This window comes from Myotis yumanensis, unplaced genomic scaffold (genome assembly GCF_028538775.1).
Source record: "Myotis yumanensis isolate MYYU_CA2020_CCGP unplaced genomic scaffold, mMyoYum1.0.hap1 SCAF_3, whole genome shotgun sequence".
Classification (NCBI taxonomy): Eukaryota; Metazoa; Chordata; class Mammalia; order Chiroptera; family Vespertilionidae; genus Myotis; species Myotis yumanensis.
The window spans coordinates 193,703,265-193,722,112 of NW_027223754.1; the positions used below are offsets into that span (position 1 = coordinate 193,703,265).

General features: G+C 45.7%; 1 protein-coding gene across 2 annotated transcripts in view; it reads left to right on the plus strand.

Annotated features, from left to right (window-relative positions):
- Nucleotides 1–2,810: 2,810 nt before the first annotated feature.
- VWF (von Willebrand factor) overlaps nt 2,811–18,848 on the plus strand; it is a 131,431-nt gene continuing 115,393 nt past the window's right edge. Inside the window, exons 1-5 of one of the 2 annotated variants that reach the window (XM_070410831.1) lie at nt 2,811–3,007; nt 4,447–4,501; nt 5,955–6,119; nt 13,618–13,720; nt 13,976–14,184. In XM_070410831.1, the coding sequence (XP_070266932.1) occupies nt 4,447–4,501; nt 5,955–6,119; nt 13,618–13,720; nt 13,976–14,184 (532 nt within the window). In that variant the 5' untranslated portion in view covers nt 2,811–3,007. The remainder of the gene's footprint in view (nt 3,008–4,446; nt 4,502–5,954; nt 6,120–13,617; nt 13,721–13,975; nt 14,185–18,848) is intronic. The other variant, XM_070410832.1, reaches the window with a different exon arrangement.

The following is an 18,848-nucleotide window of genomic DNA, read 5'->3' on the forward strand; positions in this document are numbered from 1 at the left end:
TTCTTTTTTTCAGTACTGGCCTGGACATCTGATCCAATGTTGACTAGCAGTGATGATGTTGACTGTCTTTGTCTTGTTCTGGTTTTAACAGGGAAAGTGGCTTATATTTTACCAGAATTCTGAAGTTTGCTCTGTTTCTTAGGTCAAGGACGTTCTTTTCTTCTTGTAGGTCACCTAGATGTTTTTGTTTCCATATTTTCCATAGTGGATGTTGTTGACTTTTACTCAAAGCCTTTTCTGCTTTGCCTTATAATTCAATAATTTTGTCCTTTCTACATTTTGAGCTTATGTTATGAAGTACATATGAATCTTTAATTCTATCTTCCTGCTGCATTCATCTTTTCATCATCTTTTATCCTCTTTGTCTCTAATAATACCTTCATCCTAAGAAGTGCTTTGTCTGAATGTAGTAGAATCAGCTTTCTCTTGGTTGTCATTTGCCTTTTTCTTTTTTCCTCTTGCAGTCTCTGTGTTTTTATGTTTTCAGCTCATCTCTTGAACATTGCTGAATGGTGTGTCTTTCAAAAGACACCTACTCTGATAATCTCTTACTTTTCATTGTTGTTTACCAATGGTTAGATATTTATTATCCCATTTTGCTATTTCCCCTACTTTTTCCATCTTTTCTCCCAGGTCAATCTAGTTTCCCTAATTTCTGTTTTCTCCCATTGGTTTGGAATATGTACATTCAATTCTATTCTTTTAGTAGCTTCTCTTAAAATTTTACTATGCATTCTAGCCTTAACAAAGTCCAGTTATCACCTCTTTCTTTCTTCTGAGCAATACAAGGACCTTAATACCCTTTCACTCTCATCACACCTCCAGTTAGGTGCTATTGCTCATCTGGTATTTTGGTTCCAAAGCAATTTGTCATCATTATTGTTATTTTTATGCAATCACTGCCTGTTCATATGTACCCCAGTATTAACAGGCATGTGCTCTGACGGAGAATTGAACCAATGACCTCTCAGTGCATGGGACAATGTTCAACCAACTGAGCCACACTAGCCAGGGTAAGAAGGTGTATCCTTTTAGGTAGATTTCTGTTTGTTTCTGTCAGGAACCCCAGGTATTGACCGCAGACTAACATCTGTGCCACTTCTCAGCGTGGGAGTTTCTGCACCACGTGGGAATGTCAATTTTAACCTGAAACCTATATGAGTGCAAGCTCATGGCTACAAATTGTATATATAGAAAGACTTAATGTCCCACCTTTAAAACAGGTGGAGATAAACAAGTTCTTGTCTTCTATGTTGGTGCTGAATTTTTCTCCTAGTCCACCATTGGGAAACTGGGTCCCTTCCAGGGTGTCAGCCTGGTGCAGGGCTCCTCCTGACTCAGGCCCAAAGCCTCATTTCCTGTTGTTGCAAGGCTCAGCCTCCAGCCTGGAGGAAACCAAGAATGGATAACTACAGAGGCTCCCGCTTCCTGCTCATTTGGGTGCTTTTTCTCCTTGATCCTTGAATGTATTATTTCCCTCCCAGTTTAGCTGTGTATTTAAAGGACATTTGTCATATTTAACACAGTATATCAAGATATTTTGTAGTAAATGGATTTTACCTAATTATTTAAAAAAAGCTGGAAATTGGAAATCCTTAAGTACCTTTTCTATTATATTATGGCGATTCTGCCTCTTTTACCAGTTTTTTCTTGGGAATATTCATCTTCTCCTAGATTGATTAAAGGAGTGATTGAGTGTGAGGTATGTGTGCGGGAAAGGGAGGAGGTTGGGGACATAATGGTTTCCCAGTCTTAGGGCAGGTTAGGTATCACATGAGAAACAATGAGGTGGGCTTCCTTACTTAAATGTCTTAGGTTGCCTGTCGTCATGCCTGGAATTCCACCATGAGAGTCACATTCCTCCTCTACTTATTTTTATTTTTAGAGAGAGTGGAAGGGAGGAGGAGAGACAGGGAGGGAGAAAACATCGATGCCAGAGAGACACATCGATTGGTTGCCTCCCGTAGGTGCCCTGACTGGGACCAGGGATGGAGCCTGCAACAGAAGTACATGCCCTTGACCGGAATTGAACCCAGGACCCTTCAGTCCACAGAACTATGCTCTACCCACTAATCCAAACCCGCTAGGGCTATTCCTCCCCTATTTTATCAGCTACCTCTTTTAGCAGGAATGAATTTAGCAGATGATGTTCTGAATTAGGCTCTTGGGAATTGAAGGTTGAGAAGAAGGATTGGTGTGTGTGTGTGTGTGTGTGTGTGTGTGTGTGTATGTGTATGTGTATAAGGTCAGGGGACGAGTGGTAGAAGAATCTTTGGGAGGACTATTAGAAGCAAACCATCTCAGTCATCATTTTACAAAAGCCTGGACTTCTGACCAGCCCCCTCATCTTTAACTTGTCCATTAACCCTGGCCAAGACCCAAACTGACTGTTTTTGTCAGGGGCCAGAACGGGACCATTCAAAATACCTAACGTGGACAGGAAGCATTAGTCCTGTCCTTCCTCTAAATGTGGTGACTAAATTGGCTCAGGTTGAGGTGTTTTCTAAACTTCCCTAAAATCTGGCCTTAGAAGCCGGATCTCGAAGCTGGATCTGGCTGGATTCCTCCCTGGCCTGGACCCGCCTATATGGGGAGGACCAGGGATGAGTGTTAGGGGGCATGGGGAGGGCAAGGCAGCTCATTATGGCAGCTGCCAAGAGGTCTCCCACCAAACTGTTCAAAGCCTTATCGGCTTGGAGGTATTTCTAATACCATTTCCGTTCATTGTTTCCTCTTGGTCATTAAGAGGAGGCCAGTCCCCCGTTGTGGCAGTTCACAGCTATTGTGGTGGGAAGGGGGTGGCTGGTGGGCGTCACCACTTGGGTTTTATCTGCCTGGCTGCAGGGAGTCCGCAGTCCCTGGGCCAGTCAGCAGCAAACCAGGGCAGAGCTGCGGCAACCCCATCAGTGCAGCAGCCACTGGGGAGCATGGCCTAGGGCTGGCGGCCGCTGTGTGCCTGTTTCCCAAGGGACCTTGGAGGTACCTGCAGCCCCATTTGCAGGGGAAGGTATGGTCTTCTGGGAGGAGGGCTGGCTCAGTTGTGGGAGAAAGATCAGGGCTGATCCCCTCCCCCTGGGGAGCTGGGCTTCTCACTCCCTGGACTAGAAGGGCCTTGTTTAGAGGGTGATTCAAAGCCAGGGACCATCCTAATGCCCCCTCGTCCACTTGCCTCTGGGGGTCCTGTGGCTGCTTCTGTTCCTGCCTGGGCTTTCTGTTTATACTACTCGACTACAGGAGACTAGAGCAAGCCTTGCCCTCACCTCTGGTACTTTCTGGGAGCAGCCTGCTGTGCCTGTGTGTGGGGAGGCTGTGGGAGAGGGCATCTGCTTTGGGACCAAGACTTGGCCATGACTGACATCAAAGTATTCCTTCCACATACAGTGGGGCCTTGTCTTACGAGTTTAATTTGTTCCGTGATGGAGCTTGTAACTCAAATTACTCGTATGTCAAATCATTAAAGTGAATGAGTGAGACTCATGATGCTGGGCTGATGTTGTGGCGTTCACTGTGACATTCGCTGTGCCAACTAGCGGTGGGGTATCTGAAGCTGGCTCATAACCCGAACTTTAGCTCGCAACTCAAAGCAAAAAATTGGCCGAGAGACGGCTCGTATCTCGAAAAACTTATTAGTCGGGACACTCGTAAGTCAAGGCCCCACTGTATATGTAATAGATGGGGTTTATCTCTCTTTGTTTGGCTGGCTGGGGTATTGGGTGGGAAAGGAGTCACCTCCAGTGAATCTCAAGGGACAGATTCCACACTTAATTTAGCAAATGTGACAGGGGCTCTAAGGGATGTGTGCTCTGCCAGCCAGTGTCAATTGTCTCTCCCTGGTGGGCCACACAGTGGGTACTCTTGTCCAGGCTCAGGGCTGCTGGACTTCTGAACATCGATCAGATCAACTGCCCGACATCTCCTGGGTACTGGGGGATGGAGATAAGTGAGGAGCTCATGGAACAGCAGGGGTGACTGACCAGCAAACGTGGTTCCTGAGTGTTCTCCAAGTCGGGGTGTCTGGGTAGGAACAAAAGCAAAAGATACTTTCTACCCTCCTGTTTGCTGCCAAGTGTGGAAGGGGCAGGAAGGAATTAGGTGTGAACTAGCTGTTAACTTCTGCAGGCATGCAGGGAAATGAGAAGGGCCAGGCTGGCCTGGAGGCGTGCAGAGGAGAAGGCGGAGCCCTCCTCACTGTCCTGGCTCTGAGACTGCTCTTTGGGAAAGGAGCCGGGGTCCTGGCTCACAGTGACTGTTACTCTTGGGCCCGGCCAGGGGCTTTGTTTTGGGACCAGCACTCCATGTTCAAAGGCAAACTCAGGCCAATGAGGATCAATCTTTTCTCTTGCTTAAAAGTAATGTTCTTTCCATTTCACGCATGGACAGTAGCACATACCAGCAGCCATCTATGTGGGCAGGGACCACCAGCTCATTTCTCCTGCTTCTCTGCAGATGATTCCTGCCAGGCTGGCGAGGGTGCTGCTTGCTCTGGTCCTCACCTTGCCAGGTAGGTACCAAAGTGCTCCCACTCTCCACTCCTGCCCCAGGACTATTGGGAACAACCCCCTTCCAGAAATAAGCAGGTGTGTTTTCAGCTCACCTGTGTCCAACCTGGGTTAGGCCAGAGTCCCTGGTTGCCTGGTCAATTCCTCCTGGAGAAGTTCTGCAGAGCCCCCTGCCCTTGACTTATGTTCCTCAAGGAGCAGGTACCTGCAAATGCCTTCTCCAGTCGGGGAATTAATAAGTACAAGGGCCACCCAGAACAGTCTATATGATGGGGCAGGAGCGTGGGGAGAAAGGAATCCAAGACGCCGATAGGTTACTAGTTTTAGAAGGGATTGTGGAGGTCATCTAGTTGAACCTCTCATATTACTGATGAAGAGACTGAGGGTCAGAGAGGAAAAATGCTCCAAAGTCACACTGAGCCAAGACCAGAGGTCAGGTTTCCTGGGTCCCAGGCCAGCACCTTTTCACTGCATTGCACCGTCTTCCTTCTGTCACTGAGATTCTGAGTCTGTGAGTGGCAGGAGGGACCTTTTTCTGACCCTGGCCTGTCCCCACTTAGACCACTCAGACCAGCAGCACCCAGTCTGCTGCACACACGTTAGTCTGGGACAAAATATACATGGATCACACCCTCTGCATCTTCCAGCTGGGGACCCAGGAAATGGATTTAACGGATTTTCTGATGTTCCTCACCTGCCAAAACACATACACACACACACACACACACACACACACACACACACACACAGTGTGAGGGTGGAGTAAGCATATGACCCTGTAGGAGTTAACACTTTACAGATTCTGTGTATCAGACATGTAGGCTGATCTGTTCAGAATTAATATGTTCAAGGTATACAAGCAGATTAATGTAGAAAGATACCCATTACAATCAGAAAATGTGGAAAGTGCTAAAATCCTAACAATAGGGGTTATACTATATTCATCTAATGTGAAGTATAATGCAGTCACTCAAATCATATTTTGGAAGTATATACAATGGTGTGCCAAATTCTTGAAAATATTGAGAAATTGGTTAAAATTTGCATGGGACGATCACAATTTTATAAAAACCCCACAATTGTGTATATGCTGTAAAACAGAAGAAAAAACATACTAAAATGTTAACTCTAGTTATTGCTGAATGTTACTTATGGATGATTTTAACATTTTTGTATTTTTCTTCTGTATTCTCCAACTTTTCTATAATGAGCATGTATCACATTTTAAATGCATATGGAAATGGCATTAAACCAAATAGATTTCCTGAAAAACTGTTCCTCCATTGTTGCTGTGAGTCCTGGATCATATTTGGGGGCTGAAAGCAACAGGTTTAGCCTTGTTTAGGAGGGAAAGTGCTTCCCCACAGCCCAATTTCTGTGAGATGCAGCCTCATTTCTACAAGGCCTTTTGGGCTGATGGTCTCAGCTGTGCTCACCTGTGACCTCTCCCTCCAGGGACCCTTTGTGCAGAAGGGTCACTTGGCAGGTCACCAATGGCCCGATGTAGCCTCTTTGGAGATGACTTCATCAGCACCTTTGATGAGAGCATGTACAGCTTTGCTGGAGACTGCAGTTACCTCCTGGCTGGGGACTGCCAGAAACACTCCTTCTCGCTCATAGGTGAGTCCTGGGCACTGAATGGAGGAAGAGGGAGTGGGAGCCAGCTGAGCTCAGCCCTGGCATGTGGGGGTCTGAAGGGTAGGGGAGGTTTCCTTACAACAGTGCCTGCTCTTGAAGATCCCGCAGAGAGCACCGTGGGGAATGGCCTTTCCATCACATAGGGCTCCTCTTGGCTTCTCCGTGGGTCTCTCTCCATGGAGCCTGGTGGGATGGAGAGTCTTCATGCTTCTCCAGTGATTGTGGCCACTGCTCTGGGTCCAGGCAACACTCTGGGAGCTCAAAGCATCAAGAGAAATGATGAAGTAGAAGGTGCTTTGTAACAGGCAAAGCCCCTAGCACCAGGCAAGGATCTCTGTGTGTTCTTGGTGGAATTCAGAGCATCAAACTAGTGTTGAGCACTTCCTGTGTTCTTGGAAAACTGCCAGTATCATGCCTGTGTCATTGCTGCACCCCCACAGTAGTTCCAAGATGTAGGGACAGATATAATCACTCCTGTTTCGAAAATGGAGAACTCACAGAGGTTGTCTGATTCTCTGACAGATAATGAAAGGAGGACCTGGGTTTTGATCTTGGGTTTATCAGGGTGAAGGAACTTCCCAAGGCTGGAAGTGAGGCTGGAGGCAGTGACAGAAAACTGGGGTTTGGTGACCTTCTCACTCTAAGAATTAATCAGATGTGTGTGCTGTGTGAGTGAGGGATGCTACACAATGTAGCAGAGGCGAGGTCCTCAGCCTTGGGGAGGTTGCGATGGCAATGGACAGACCCACATTGGGGAGAAAAAAAGCAAGCCCTACTTTCCCTGGGAAAGTGAAGGCTTAGGTCCTTCAATCTCAGGTGGTCCCAATGTTTATTTTAAGTGGATTTTTCTACCTTAAAAATTATGGTGCATTTGTCGGAACATGAATGGGACCTGAGGGCATTGTGCCATGTGAAATAAATCAGAGAAAGACAGATACTGTATGATCTCACTTATATGTGGACTCAAAAAGCAAAACAAATCAATGTAACACCAAACTCATAGGAGAAAGAGACTAGATTTGTGGTTACCAGGGTTGGAAGGTGGGGAGTGGAGAACTGGATGAAGGTGTTCAAAAGGTACCACATTCCAGTTATAAGATAAATAAGTACTAGAGATGAAAGGTATAACATGCTGACTCTAGTCAACTCTGCTGTATGGTGTATTTGAAAGTTGCTAAGAGAGTAGATCTTAAAAGTTATTATAAGGAAAAAACATTTTTATTTTTTCCTCTCTTTTAGTTGTATTATCTATCTATCTATTATCTATCTATAAAAATCATGATGGAGGTGGTAGAGACCTTCCACCTGTGGCGGATCTGGGGGTGTCAGTGGAAATGGAGGGTAACGGGGAAGATTTTGAAAGAAGGAAATAATGATACCCTATGGCTTTGAGCTTCAGCGGTGTTTCAAGGAAGAGGGGTTTCCATGGAGACACTAGGGTGCCTTGGAGGGGTTGCCGTCTTGACCCCACAGTGTCTTAGCTCTGCTCTGCTCCAGACTGCTAACCCCGGAGAAGGGTTTGTGAGCAATACGTAATCAAATCTTAGCACCAGGCACAGAGTTCACATTCTGGGGCCAGTGGGTTGAGCAGCATGTTGGAAAAGCCCCCTCCACTACTTAAACCCAACTCTGGAACCCTCCCCTTTATGGTAGCCCCAGTAGTCAGGGTTATCAAGCTATGTTGATGCCTCTGAGCTGTCGCTGTCACCTCCTCCAGGAAGCCCCCATCCCACCCCATCCACCCCAACCCTTTCTAGAACTGGGCTCATCAACCTGTGCTGATGGGCAGTTTTTTCCCCATAGGACCTGGTGGCTGAGTCCCCAGCAGAAAATCGAAGCATAGAAAGAACCAGAGTTGGAGTCATAAAACCTGTGCTCTCTAATCTGGCTCTTCATGGCGTGTCCTTAGGGGAGTCACACAGTGTCTCGCAGCCTCCATGTCCTCATCTTTAAAATAGAGACATTGTCAGGACCAAGGGAGATACAATATTTGCACATGTAAAGTGTTACCCAAACCTTAGTGACTGAAAGCAGCCACCTTATAGGACGTGCACTTGTCTGATGGGAACAAGGTAAAGACCAGGGGCTGCTGGGTCCTGGGGCCATTTCTGTCAAGGTTAGGGTAACATCAACACCCTCCCCAACATGTTAGCCTGCCTCTCCGGCTATCCTCTGAGTTTCGTGGCCAAGGAGGAATCAAAGAGCTGTGTGAGGCCTCTCTTTCAAAACATCTCAGTGCGTCCTCCTCTCTCTGCCCTGGGTCCTTATTCTTATAACAATTTGCTCTTGTCAAGTGTCAGTTTTCTGGCAGGTCATTGGCCTAGACCAGGCTATGGACCACACTTTAATGGAGATTGGTTTAATTAATGGTGGTGGTGAGTAAGGCATAGGGAGGAGAGAAATAATCTGAGGAGGCTGGGCCTGAGAGGTGGGGCTGGCCCTGCTGCTTCAGGGGCATGGGGCCAGGGGCTGGGGTCCAGCAGGCTTGGACACTGTGGGTTTAGTTCTGTGAGCATGACTGTGTCCTTGTACACAGCTCTGCTCCATTGTTCTCCAACGACATCCTGTTTTCTCAGTTCCAACTTGCAAATTCCCATTCCTCTCTGAGTGTCTGTGGACCTTGTACACATCCTGAGTAAAGTGTTTATGTCTCAGCCTGAAGGGCCTCCTGGTGCAAAGGGGAGGCCCTTTCCTTGACTAGGCTCCTCCAGGGCAGGCAGGCAGGCTCCAGGGTCCCAGGCCAAGGCCACCAGCAGAGGGGAAAAGGAAGAGACGACAGGAGCCCTGCTTGGAGAGACTGCTCTTTTAAAGCCACCCTGCAGGATCTGGCTCCCAAGCCAGCCCAGAGAGAGCCAGAAACCCCCACCAACGTGCTGAGTCACTTCCCCAGCCCAAGCCATAGTGTCCGCATCAGCGAATGGCATCAGACCCGATTTCTGTTTCTCAGCGTTTGGATAATGATCATCTGCATCAGAATCACAGGGGAGGGCGAAGTGTTCGTTTGGAATGCAGACTAGCCAACTCCGCACTCGAATATTCCAGAAAGCACTCAGAGCTGCTCTGGTTCCGATTGCCAGCCTGCTTTCCAGGCTGCTGCTTCTCCAACATGAGGGGGAGACCTTGTTCCCCACCTAGATCATCAGGCACTGAGCTCAGGAGCCATGGGGAGAGTGTCCCTGGTTTGCTCTGGCCTCTTGCGGGTGGAGACCCAGCCCATCTTCTCCTAGCAGCTATGGGAAGTGTGAACCTGCAGGTAAGGAGTGTGGGTGTGTCCCCTCCACGCTCTCCCCCTCCTCCAGGCTCACTGGCAATTTCGAAAGGGTTGTCTTCCGAATGGCTGCACATCATGGTTCCCCCGAGTTCTGCAGGAGGGAACCAAGCAAATAAAATAGAAGGCTGACCTAGAGTTCTCCCCGGCATTAGTCTTAACTGAATCCAGGTGTCCTGTTAGGCAGCTGTGGGGCTAAGGGAATCTGGACTGTGAGTCAGAAAACCCAGGTGTGGGGCTCCACCCCAAGTTCACTCTTCTCACTGGGGTGATTTCCCCCCAGAGGACATTTGGCAGTGTCCGGAACATTTTGGGTTGTCACAACCGGGGGTGGATGCTGCAGGTGGGTAGAAGCGGCCCCACCACAAGGAAGTACCTGGCCCAGGTGTCATTGGTGAGAGGTGGAGCAACCCTGCTGTAAATTCAGGCTTCCGTTCCTCCACCTGAAAGGGAGCCAGTCTAGATCAGTGTTTTTCACGCGGAGTCATGCCCTGGGGGTCTCAGAATTAACTTACTGGATGTAACCAGCTTTTACAAAATTAATGGAATAAAACAGAAGACATCAGAGAATATCTGAGTGCATGGCACACGGTCAGGATAAGTATCATTGTGTGAAATGCGTGCGTGTGTACGTACTGGTTCGTAAAGGAAATTGTGTTTTTACTCTGCTTTTCTGGGGGAAAATGGTTTAAAGCCACTTGTTTTGATGATCGCCAAGATTCACAGTGCTGCCAGAGTAGGCTTTTCGGAATTGAAGACTTCTCCAGGATACATTTCCAAAACTCCGCTTGCTGCGCCCTGCCTCAGAGGAGGATGGGCGGCATCTGGGGCCTCCCTCAGCTGCCCTGGGGCAGCAATTCCACAGGCTCCTGGCAGTTCAGTCCTCATGAAGGATTCCAATCCCAGTCCCCTGTCCACTTGCGCCCTTAGATGGGTGATGATCCTGGGCAGCCAGCCCCATGTCCCCACCAGGATGCTGCCTCACACAGCACTCAGTGGGCAGTGGGCACTGCCCATCAGGCTGCCTCGTCTGCTTCCTAATGCTAATCTCTCCTGGGGTAACAGAGCTGACCGTTCAAATACTTAAACCAGTACCCGGTCTGAGTCCCAGCTCTGTCATCAGTCACTAGCTCTATGACGATGGGCAAATTACCTCAAGTATCAGCACCCCCAACCCCGATGGACCTAAGTCCCACGGTCTGTGGGGCCAGGCTGCCTTCATCATTTGCTTGAACAGGGCGGGGCTCCATGCACCCACACACAGTGGGAGCCTCGGGGCTCTGTCTCACATTCTCCTGCTTCCTTCTCCTTTGACTTTCTGCTTCTGCTGCATTCTTGGCTTATCTAGCCTTGTAGGCTCTATCTTTCAACCTTGCCATGAGTGGCCTCTGGGCGTGCCTATGCACCTGCTCAGCTCTGTCTCCTGGGGAACAGCTGCTTTGCTGACTTTGCATCTGTGAAAGCTTGGAGGACTGACAGATCTGTGGCTGCAGGGTGGTGGCTCACCCCAAGCCTCCTGATGGTATCCAAAGCCTTCCTTACCCACCCCCAGCCACACACTCCTGGCTGACTTTTTTCATGGCCCTTTCTGAATTTCCACGAAGGTGAGGGAGAGCCTGCTAAAGGAAGAGGCTCACAGGGAGTCCTCTCCTGTTTCCAGGAGGGACATGCCTTTGGCTCAGAGATGACAGACATACTGATTGAGTTACCCAGTGAAGCAGGAACAGAACTGCCTGCCCATCTGCTCTGTGAAGCTGGGGGTAGATGGCAGGGAGAACTGTCCTGATGGGGCGATGGGCTCTGTGGTTATTAGGGACCTGAATACCCTGACCTCTTGGGCTCATTGTACCCTCTTTGGCAGGCAGGTCATGGATGGAGCCGGCTCATTCCAAGTTGGGGGTAGCATTCATTGTCAGCCCCAACAGAGGCCGGGGAAGGGATTTAGTCTTTGGTCCACTGCAAACCGGAGCCTGTTGCCAAGTTGTCTCATTTGTTTTTGTTTTCAACATTTTATTATGAACATTTCCAAACATACAGAACAGGTGATAGAATAGGACAGTGGAAACCCATATACTCACCGCTTGGATTCTTCCATCAACAATTTACTCTTATCTGTCTAGTTTCGTGTGTTTCTCTTTGGCTAATTTCTGGCTATCAGAAAGTCTGCTCCACTTTTTAAAGACGTGCTATCTGCAAAACTGTTTTAAGTGAGAATGCAGGGCAGGCAAGACCCTAGTCAAACAGGATGAAAGCCCTTCATCTCGGCTGGCGTCTCCTTTGACTCCTGACTGTGGGTCTGGAGCTCTGCACAGTGTGGTGTGTGGACTCAGGCCTTTCCTGGTGATCTCTGAGCTGCTAACACCATATCATTCAAGACTCTAGTCTTAGAATGGGCGAGTTCAGTGATTTCCAACAGGCATGCTGCACGAATATTTAAAACATGCCATACCTGACTATTTAGTCAGAGGCACTGACCTCTTTTCCTTTAGATTGTCAAATAAAAAATGACAACAGCCAACACAACAATAGCTGTCTGGTGTGAATGAATCAAAATTATACCTATATTTTTTTGTCAGATTGGCAAAACATGTATTTTCTGGGGTGCTGCACAATTTTATTAATTAGTTTATGTGCCATGAGATAAAAATGATTGAAAATTGCTGGGCTAGTTCTTGTTTTTTTAAAAAATTTATTCTTATTATTGAAAGTTTTACAGATGTACCCTTTTCCCCCCAATGACCCCTTCTAGCCCATTCCCTTTCCCTACTTCAGGCCTTCACCACACTATTGTCTGTGTCCATGGGTTATGCATACATGCTTATGTTTTTGTTGGGCTAGTTCTTCACATGTGACAGCCCTCACTGAAATTTCACCATAAACCAGTCTTATTTTTTTTTTTTTTACTCATTCTGGTTGGTTATGAGTGTGCGTGTGTGTGTGTGTGTGTGTGTGTGTGTGTATGTGTGTCCCAGGTGGCCGCTGTCCTCCAGCAGCGTCGGTCCAGCTCAGGCCCCCATTGGGGAACTCCTCCTCGCAGACCTCTGCTGGGCTGTGACTGAGGCGGCTTTGTCCTTCACTCTCTTTATCAGTGGCCCCAGCTGTGGCAATAAGGCCTCATGTCAACAAACCTCCCAAGTTTCCTGGACTTCCTTCCACAGACATCCTTGCCTCCTCTTGTGTTGAGGAGCTGGAGCCCACACTCCCCTGACCCTGCTAGGAGAAGGCACGTTTCCTCATTCCCAAAGTTAACTTTCCACCTGGGCCCCGGGCCCCATTTCTACAGGAGCCCCATGGCACTGTACTCTCCTTCTTCCTCCAGCCCCCTCTTCCTCCAGCATCTTCCGTCTCGGTCCTCACTGGCTGTCCTCACCTTTCCTATTTCCATCAGCTTCTCAGACTCTAAGCCTTGAGGTCAGACTCTACGCTGTTCCTCTGTCTCCTTCATCTCCACGGCCTCTCAGTCATCTTTGAATCCCAAGGGCCCTGCTCGAGCACCGGTTCTCAGGGACTAGCTGTGGGTTGCCAGGTCTTCATAATGTTGCAAAAATGTGTCTCCACCTGTTTTTCTGCTTTTGTGTAACTGCCACCACCTGTGTCTCTGTCCCTCACAACTGGACCATTGTCATGTAGTCAGAGACTATTTTATCATGTGTTTGGCTATCCAAAAATCTCTAAGGGCAAAACAGATTCTTTATTGTGTCCTAAGTAAGTTCCCCACACAGAATGATGAACTTTACTTACAGAATCTCTAAACTTCTTCCAGAGAGTAAAATCAGTAAATTGAGGTGGGACTTGTGAATCTCCATTTTAAACAAAGCACCTGTTTAGAGCTGTTCAACAACATTTTAAATAACCCATCCTAGAGTGCCTGTTACCAACAACTCACTTTTATTTGCTGCCTTACAATGTAGTCAATATTTTCATGCTCATCTTAGCTTTCTATTTAGATTGTAAACCCCCAGAAGAAAGAGGTCATGCTTTTACATTTTTCTTTTGAGAAATATAAGGGATGTATCCAGAAGACACTCAATAAATGTTTCTAGATGAATAAAATGAGTGAGCAATGAGATTTTGGGGGAGATTTTTGTTGCTCATTTGTTACATCTTTTGGGGGAAGTTTTCTACAGAGATAAGGTTATAGAGGTGATGATTATAAATAAATGTATTAACTCTTTTGGATAATAATCACCACTCCTGACTCTTGTCTTTCAGGGGACTTCCAAAATGGCAAGAGAGTGAGCCTCTCCGTGTATCTCGGGGAATTTTTTGACATCCATTTGTTTGTCAATGGTACTGTGCTGCAAGGGGACCAGAGGTAAGTCAGAAGCCCCAAATGTCTGGGAATACCCCTTGCATCCCCCCTCTAATTTTTAACACGAAGAAGCTGGGGCCCAGAGACAGGAAGTAAATGGGTCCAGAGGAAGTCAGAGCTCCTGACTGCTGGTCCGGGCCCTCAGCCACCTTACACCACAGTGTGAACCCTTAGTCTGGGGTTGGGGTTGAAGGGTGGGAGGGACAGCCAGAAAATGTCTGAGAAGCCTACTTCCTGAGCTCATCCTTGTCCCTCCAGTGTCTCCATGCCCTATGCCTCCAAAGGGCTGTATCTAGAAATGGAGGCTGGGTACTACAAGCTGTCCAGTGAGGCCTATGGCTTTGCGGCCAGGATCGATGGCAGTGGCAGCATCCAAATCCTGCTGTCAGACAGATACTCCAACAAGACCTGTGGGCTGTGTGGCAACTTTAACATCTTTGCTGAAGATGACTTTAGGACTCAAGAAGGTAAGCTTTTCTGGGGTGCTATTTCCTGGAGGTGTGGTTATGCTCATAAACCTTCACTATGGCTCCTCCCCTGGCACGCCAACCTCTCCAGGACCTTACCTCAATGTATACCGCCAACCTTATCTCTCAGCATTCCATCTCACTGCCGAGACTTCCCATCACACCAGATCTTGGAACTCCTCAAACCTGACTTGGTTCAAATTTGAATTTCCCATAGCAACTTACACATGGGAGATGGTTGGTAAATGCTGCGTGGTTTGAACAACTCCCCCTGAACCGCAGTGAAAAAACTTCATGGGTGAAATCTATAAAGAAAGGGCTCAACACTGCCCCCAAAGGCCAGTTTATGTGTGCGTGCGCATGTGTGTATGTTCACAAGCAATGCAGGTAATGTGGACAATGTGGAAATCACTACTAATTTTTGGTAATTTCAATTACATAAATATTTAATTTTTTTTTTTTTCGCTTAAAGTATTACAAAGGGTATTACATAAGTGTCCTTTTTTCCCCCCCACCCTTGACAAACCCCTACCCTCCCTTACCCCCCAGTGTCTTATGTCCATTAGTTATGCTTATATGCATGCATACAAGTCCTTCGGTTGATCTCTTACTCCCCTCCCTCCTGCCCCCCAACTCTCTCTGGCCTTCCCACTGCAGTTTGACAATCAGTTTGAGGCAGCTCTGCCTCTGTATCTATTATTGTTCAAAAGTTTGTAATGGTCTTTATTATCCATGAATGAGTGAGATCATGTGGTATTTTTCCTTCATTGACTGGCTTGTTTCACTTAGCATAATGCTCTCCAGTTCCATCCATGATGTTGCAAATGGTAGGAGTTCCTTCTTTTTAACAGCAGCATAGTATTCCATCGTGTAGATGTACCACAGTTTTCTAATCCATTCATCTACTGATGGGCACTTAGGCTGTTTCCAGATCTTAGCTATGGTGAATTGTGCTGCTATGAACATCTGGGTGCATATATCCTTTCTGATTGGTGTTTCTGGTTTCTTGGGATATATTCCTAGAAGTGGGATCACAGGGTCAAATGGGAGTTCCATTTCCAATTTTTTGAGGAACCTCCATACTGCCTTCCATAGTGGCTGCACCAGTCTGCATTCCCACCAGCAGTGCACAAGTGTTCCTTTTTCTCCACATCCTCTCCAGCACTTGTCGTTTGTTGATTTGTTGATGATGGCCATTCTGACAGGTGTGAGATGGTACCTCATTGTTGTTTTGATTTGCATCTCTCGGATGATTAGTGACTTTGAGCATGTTTTCATATGTCTCTTGGCTTTCTGAATGTCCTCTTTTGAAAGGTGTCTATTTAGATCCTTGGCCCATTTTTTGATTGGATTGTTTATCTTCTTTTTGTTAAGTTGTATGAGTTCCCTATAAATTTTGGAGATTAAGCCCTTATCAGATATGACGTTGGCAAATATGTTTTCCCACGAGGTGGGTTTTCTTGTTGTTTTGTTGATGGTTTCTTTTGCTGTGCAGAAGCTTTTTATTTTGATGTAGTCCCATTTGTTCATTTTCTCTTTAGTTTCAACTGCCCTAGGAGCTGTATCAGTGAAGAAATTGTTTTGGCATATGTCTGAGATTTTGTTGCCTTTGTATTCTTCTAGAATTTTTATGGTTTCCTGTCGTACATTTAAGTCCTTTATCCATTTTGAGTTTATTCTTGTGTATGGTGTAAGTTGGTGGTCTAGTTTCCTTTTCTTGCATATGTCTGTCCAATTTTCCCAACACCATTTATTGAAGAGACTATCTTGGCTCCATTGTATGTTCATGCCTCCTTTGTCAAAAATTAATTGAGCATATTGGTTCGGGCTAATTTCTGGACTCTCTATTCTATTCCACTGATCTATATGTCTGTTCTTGTGCCAGTACCAGGCAGTTTTGAGAACAGTGGCTTTGTAATACAGCTTGATATCTGGCATTGAGATCCCACCTACTTTGTTCTTTCTCAGGATCGTTGCAGCTATTCGGGGTCTTTTTTTATTCCAGATGAATTTTTGGAGAGTTCGTTCTAGATCTTTGAAGAAGGCCATTGGTATTTTAATGGGAAGTGCGTTGAATGTATAGATTGCTTTGGGTAGTATGGACATTTTAATGATGTTGATTCTACCAATCCAAGAACATGGTATGTTCTTCCATCTGTTTATGTCTTCCTCTATCTCTTTTTTCAACGTCCTGTAGTTTTCTGAGTAGAGGTCTTTAACCTCTTTAGTTAAGTTTATTCCTAGGTATCTTAATTTTTTTGGTGCGATGGTAAATGGGATTGTTTTTCTGATCTCCCTTTCTGAAAGTTCACTATTGGTGTATAGAAATGCCTCAGATTTCTTGGGGTTAATTTTGTATCCTGCTACATTGCCAAATTCATGTATTAAGTCTAGTAGCTTTTTGATGGAGTCTCTAGGGTTTTGTATGTATAATATCATGTCATCTGCAAATAAGGACAGTTTTACTTCCTCTTTTCCAATTTGGATGCCTTTTATTTCTTCTTCTTGCCTAATTGCAATGGCTAATACTTCCAGTACTATGTTGAACAGGAGTGGTGAGAGTGGGCATCCCTGTCTTGTTCCTGTTCTTAGGGGAAATGGTGTTAGTTTTTGTCCATTGAGTATGATGTTGGCTGTGGGCCTGTCATATATGGCTTTTATTATGTTGAGGTATGATCCTTCTATTCCCACCTTTCTGAGAGTTTTTATCAAAAATGGGTGTTGGATTTTGTCGAATGCTTTTTCTGCATCAATTGATATGACCATGTGGTTTTTTTCTTTCAATTTGTTTATGTGATGTATCACATTTATTGATTTACGGATGTTGTACCATCCTTGCATCTCTGGGATAAATCCTACTTGGTCATGGTGTATGATCCTTCTGATGTACTGCTGGATCCGATTTGCTAAGATTTTGTTGAGGATTTTGGCATCTATGTTCATGAGGGATATTGGCCTGTAATTCTCTTTCATTGTGATGTCTTTACCTGGTTTTGGTATTAGGGTGATGCTGGCTTCATAGAATGAGCTTGGAAGCGTTCCTTCCTCTTGAATTTTTTGTAGTAGTCTGAGGAGGGTAGGTTTTAGTTCTTCCTTGAATGTTTGGTAGAACTCCCCTGTGAAGCCGTCTGGCCCTGGGCTTTTGTTTGCTGGAAGCTTTCTGATGACTGCTTCAATTTCTTCCATAGTTATTGGCCTATTGAGGTTTTTAGATTCTTCCTGATTGAGTTTTGGAATGTTGTATTTTTCTAGGAATTTGTCCATTTCCTCCAGGTTGTCTAGTTTGTTGGAGTAGAGTTGCCTGTAGTATTGTTTAACAATCATTTGTATTTCTGTGGGGTCTGTTGTTATTTCGCCTCTATCATTTCTGATTTGGTTTATTTGGGACCTCTCTCTTTGCTTCTTGGTGAGCCTGGCTAGGGGTTTGTCAATCTTGTTTATCCTTTCAAAGAACCAGCTCTTGGTTTCATTGATTTTCTGTATTGTTTTTTTGGTCTCTATTTCATTGATTTCTGCTCTAATCTTTATTATCTCCTTCCTTCTGCTCACTCTGGGGTTTTCTTGTTGCTCTCTTTCTAATTCTTTGAGTTGTAGAGTTAGATGATTGACTACCATTTTTTCTTGTTTTTTGAGATAGGCCTGTAGAGCTGTAAACTTTCCTCTCAGGACTGCTTTCATTGTGTCCCATAGGTTTTGGATTGTTGTGTTTTCATTGTCATTAGTGTCCAGGATGTTTTTAATTTCTTCTTTGATGTCATCGGTAACCCAATCAATATTTAATAACATGCTATTCAGCTTCCAAGTGTTTGAGTATTTTGGGTTGTTTTTATTGTAGTTTATTTCTAACATTATGCCATCGTGGTCTGCGAAGAAGCTTTTTATGATTTCAATCTTCTTGAATTTGTGGAGACTTTGCTTGTGACCCAATATGTGGTCTATTTTTGAATATGTCCCATGAGCACCTGAGAGGAATGTATATTCCGCAGCTGTGGGGTGAAGTGTTCTGAAGATGTCAATTAGGTCCATCTGATCTAGTGAGTCATTTAGGATTGCTGTTTCTTTGCTGAGTTTTTGTCTAGCGGATTTATCCAGTGATGTCAGTGGTGTATTAAAGTCCCCTACTATGATTGTATTGTTGTCGATCTCTCCCCTGATATCTTCCAGAAGTTTTCTTATGTATGTGGGTGCTCCTGCATTGGGTGCATATATGTTTACCAGGGTTATATCTTCTTGTTGTATTGATCCCTTTAGTATTATGAAGTGGCCTTCCTTATCTCTGGTTATGGCCTTCACTTTGAGATGTATTTTGTCAGATATAAGTATTGCTACCCCAGCTTTCTTTTCCTTTCCATTTGCGTGAAAGATATTTTTCCATCCCTTCACTTTCAGTCTGTGTGAGTCCCTTCTAATGAGGTGGGTCTCTTGTAGACAGCAGATGTATGGGTCATGTTTTTTTATCCATTCAGCCACTCGATGTCTTTTGGTTGGAGCATTTAGTGCATTTACATTTAAAGTTATTATTGAAAGGTACTTGTTTGTAGCCATTTCTTTTTTGTGTGTGTGTGTGGCTGTTTTCTTTCTGAGCTTGATATTTCTTCTTTTTACACCAGTCCCTTTAGCATTTCTTGCATGGCTGGCTTGGTGGTGATAAACTCCCTTAGCCC